The sequence below is a fragment of the Penaeus chinensis genome, chromosome 37 (genome assembly GCF_019202785.1).
Source record: "Penaeus chinensis breed Huanghai No. 1 chromosome 37, ASM1920278v2, whole genome shotgun sequence".
Taxonomy (NCBI): Eukaryota; Metazoa; Arthropoda; class Malacostraca; order Decapoda; family Penaeidae; genus Penaeus; species Penaeus chinensis.
In genome coordinates this window covers 10,395,032-10,396,979 of record NC_061855.1, presented here as the reverse complement: position 1 = coordinate 10,396,979, position 1,948 = coordinate 10,395,032, and the positions used below count along the sequence as shown (strand labels likewise).

Here is a 1,948-nt window from a genome sequence, read left to right as displayed (position 1 = left end):
TATATATATATATATACATATATAACATATAATATATATAAACAAGGTACACATATATTTACAGGAATATGTATCTTTCTTGGTAATCGAAAGCATTTGTAGTTGAAGGAAACACCTGCTGAAAAATTGAATAGCGGGTCCGTTTGGCATTCGAGGAGCATGGCGAGAGAAGGGAGAAACTTCTCAAGATGTTTGTCTTAAAACGGGGAGGAAGGAAGTGTCCTTTAATTTATGAGGGGGAGAAAATGTTTGAAGTTTTTCTTTATCATTTTCTAAATAGGTTGGAGGATATTTTTTCATAAACTGTGTTATCTAGTTATTTATTTTCATTATCACATTTTTCTCTTTTTAGATGTGAAGGATGTTATTTTTTTGTGATAGTTAAACTGATAATCATTTGCGAAATAATAAATGTGAAGCCTACGTATGAGGTGAGATTGTTCTATAAGACAAAATCCAATGAACAAAGATCATATGATCTTAGTGGTGTTATGAAGAACAAATGACAAGAATTGTAGACATAGCGGAAGAGAGACTCATTTACATATAGCACCTGAATCATGTAACACGGGCCATACATTAGCAATTCGAAACAAAAAGACGTGTTTACAATAGGATACACGACACGAGACGCCACATGACATAAACTAAAGCAGCTTCAGGGCAAGGAAAAGGAATGCCATTTTAGCAAAACAAGCCCACAGTAGACAAGACAAACACGTCACACATGAAAGGGAATTGCGGCCATGGAGAGAGCCGAGAGATTTCAAGAATTAGAATTCAGCTGGTGATGATAATACGGACAGTGAAATATGGTGCGAGCTTGGAATCTGGTGAGTGAAAAGGACGTTCAACCTACTTGTTAGCGAGAGGAATCTTGGACCAGTCGTAGTCGTCGAGGATCTTGCTGACGGCGTCGCTGATTTCCCCCGAGAAGTTGGCGTCCCGCTCCATCAGCCCCTCGACGATCTCCGTGTCCGCCGCGCTAAGGCTCACTCCCCCCGCTCCTCCTCCGCCTCCTCCGCCGCTCCTGCTGCCACCTGTTGTCGTCCGCTGAGGGGAGACGTCGGCGCCCGCGGAGAGGCTGCTGGCGGAGGTGGTGATGACGGAGGTGAGGCCGTTGTTGGGGAGGGCGCTGTTGGACTGTGGAATGTTGGCGAGGAACGACTTAACGGTCGTCTTGTGGTCGTTGCCTTGCGGCAGGGGGCAAGGGGGGGCCCTGCCGGACGCGTCGGGGCCGAATCCCCCCGCGTCGCCGAGCAGGGGGGACACGCGCTCCTTCTTCACGGACTCCATTTCCGCGATGGGGCGGCGCTCTTTTTGCGCGCTTTGTCTCTGTCCTTCAGGAAGCGCTCGAGCGGAAAGTTAATTGTGTCAGTTAACTCCCTCCCCGTCTTTCATTAAACTCTTGGTTTATTAGCCCCGCTTTTGACACTAAGACTGTTATTCTTATCACAGACAAGGCCTCGAGTGTGCGCGCCTCACCGAGCGGGCAAGAGCGATTTTGTCTCCCGCACAACTTCTTAATTTTTTTCTTCCTCTTAATTAAAGTGCAAGAAACTGTCTCTCTCGAAGCCGACGCCGCTTCGCTTCGCTCTAAGGGACGCGGGGACAAAGCCTCACACACGACTCGGAAGAAACGCCAGAAACACGTGTCGCGAACTTGGCATGGGGAAGCAAGCGGGGCCGACCTCGCAAACACACGCCCGTACCTGTCACGAGTTTTCTGAGGGGGAGTAAATGTGTGAAGTTTTTCTTTATCATTTTCTAAATAGGTTGGAGGATATTTTTCATAAACTGTGTTATCTAGTTATTTATTTTCATTATCACATTTTTCTCTTTTCAGATGTGAAGGATGTTATTTTTTTTTTTTTTATATATATATATATATTATATATATATACATGTATGTATATGTATGTGTGTATGTATATATTTATATATATAT

At 44.7% G+C, this 1,948-nt stretch overlaps 1 protein-coding gene across 2 annotated transcripts in view; it reads right to left on the bottom strand.

The window, feature by feature from the left end:
- Positions 1–1,728, bottom strand: part of LOC125045247 (transcription factor SOX-8-like) — a 32,463-nt gene extending 30,735 nt beyond the window's left edge. For both annotated transcript variants that reach the window (XM_047642434.1, XM_047642435.1), the window contains exon 1: positions 860–1,728. In XM_047642434.1, the coding sequence (XP_047498390.1) occupies positions 860–1,296 (437 nt within the window). In that variant the 5' untranslated portion in view covers positions 1,297–1,728. The remainder of the gene's footprint in view (positions 1–859) is intronic.
- Positions 1,729–1,948: the final 220 nt, after the last annotated feature.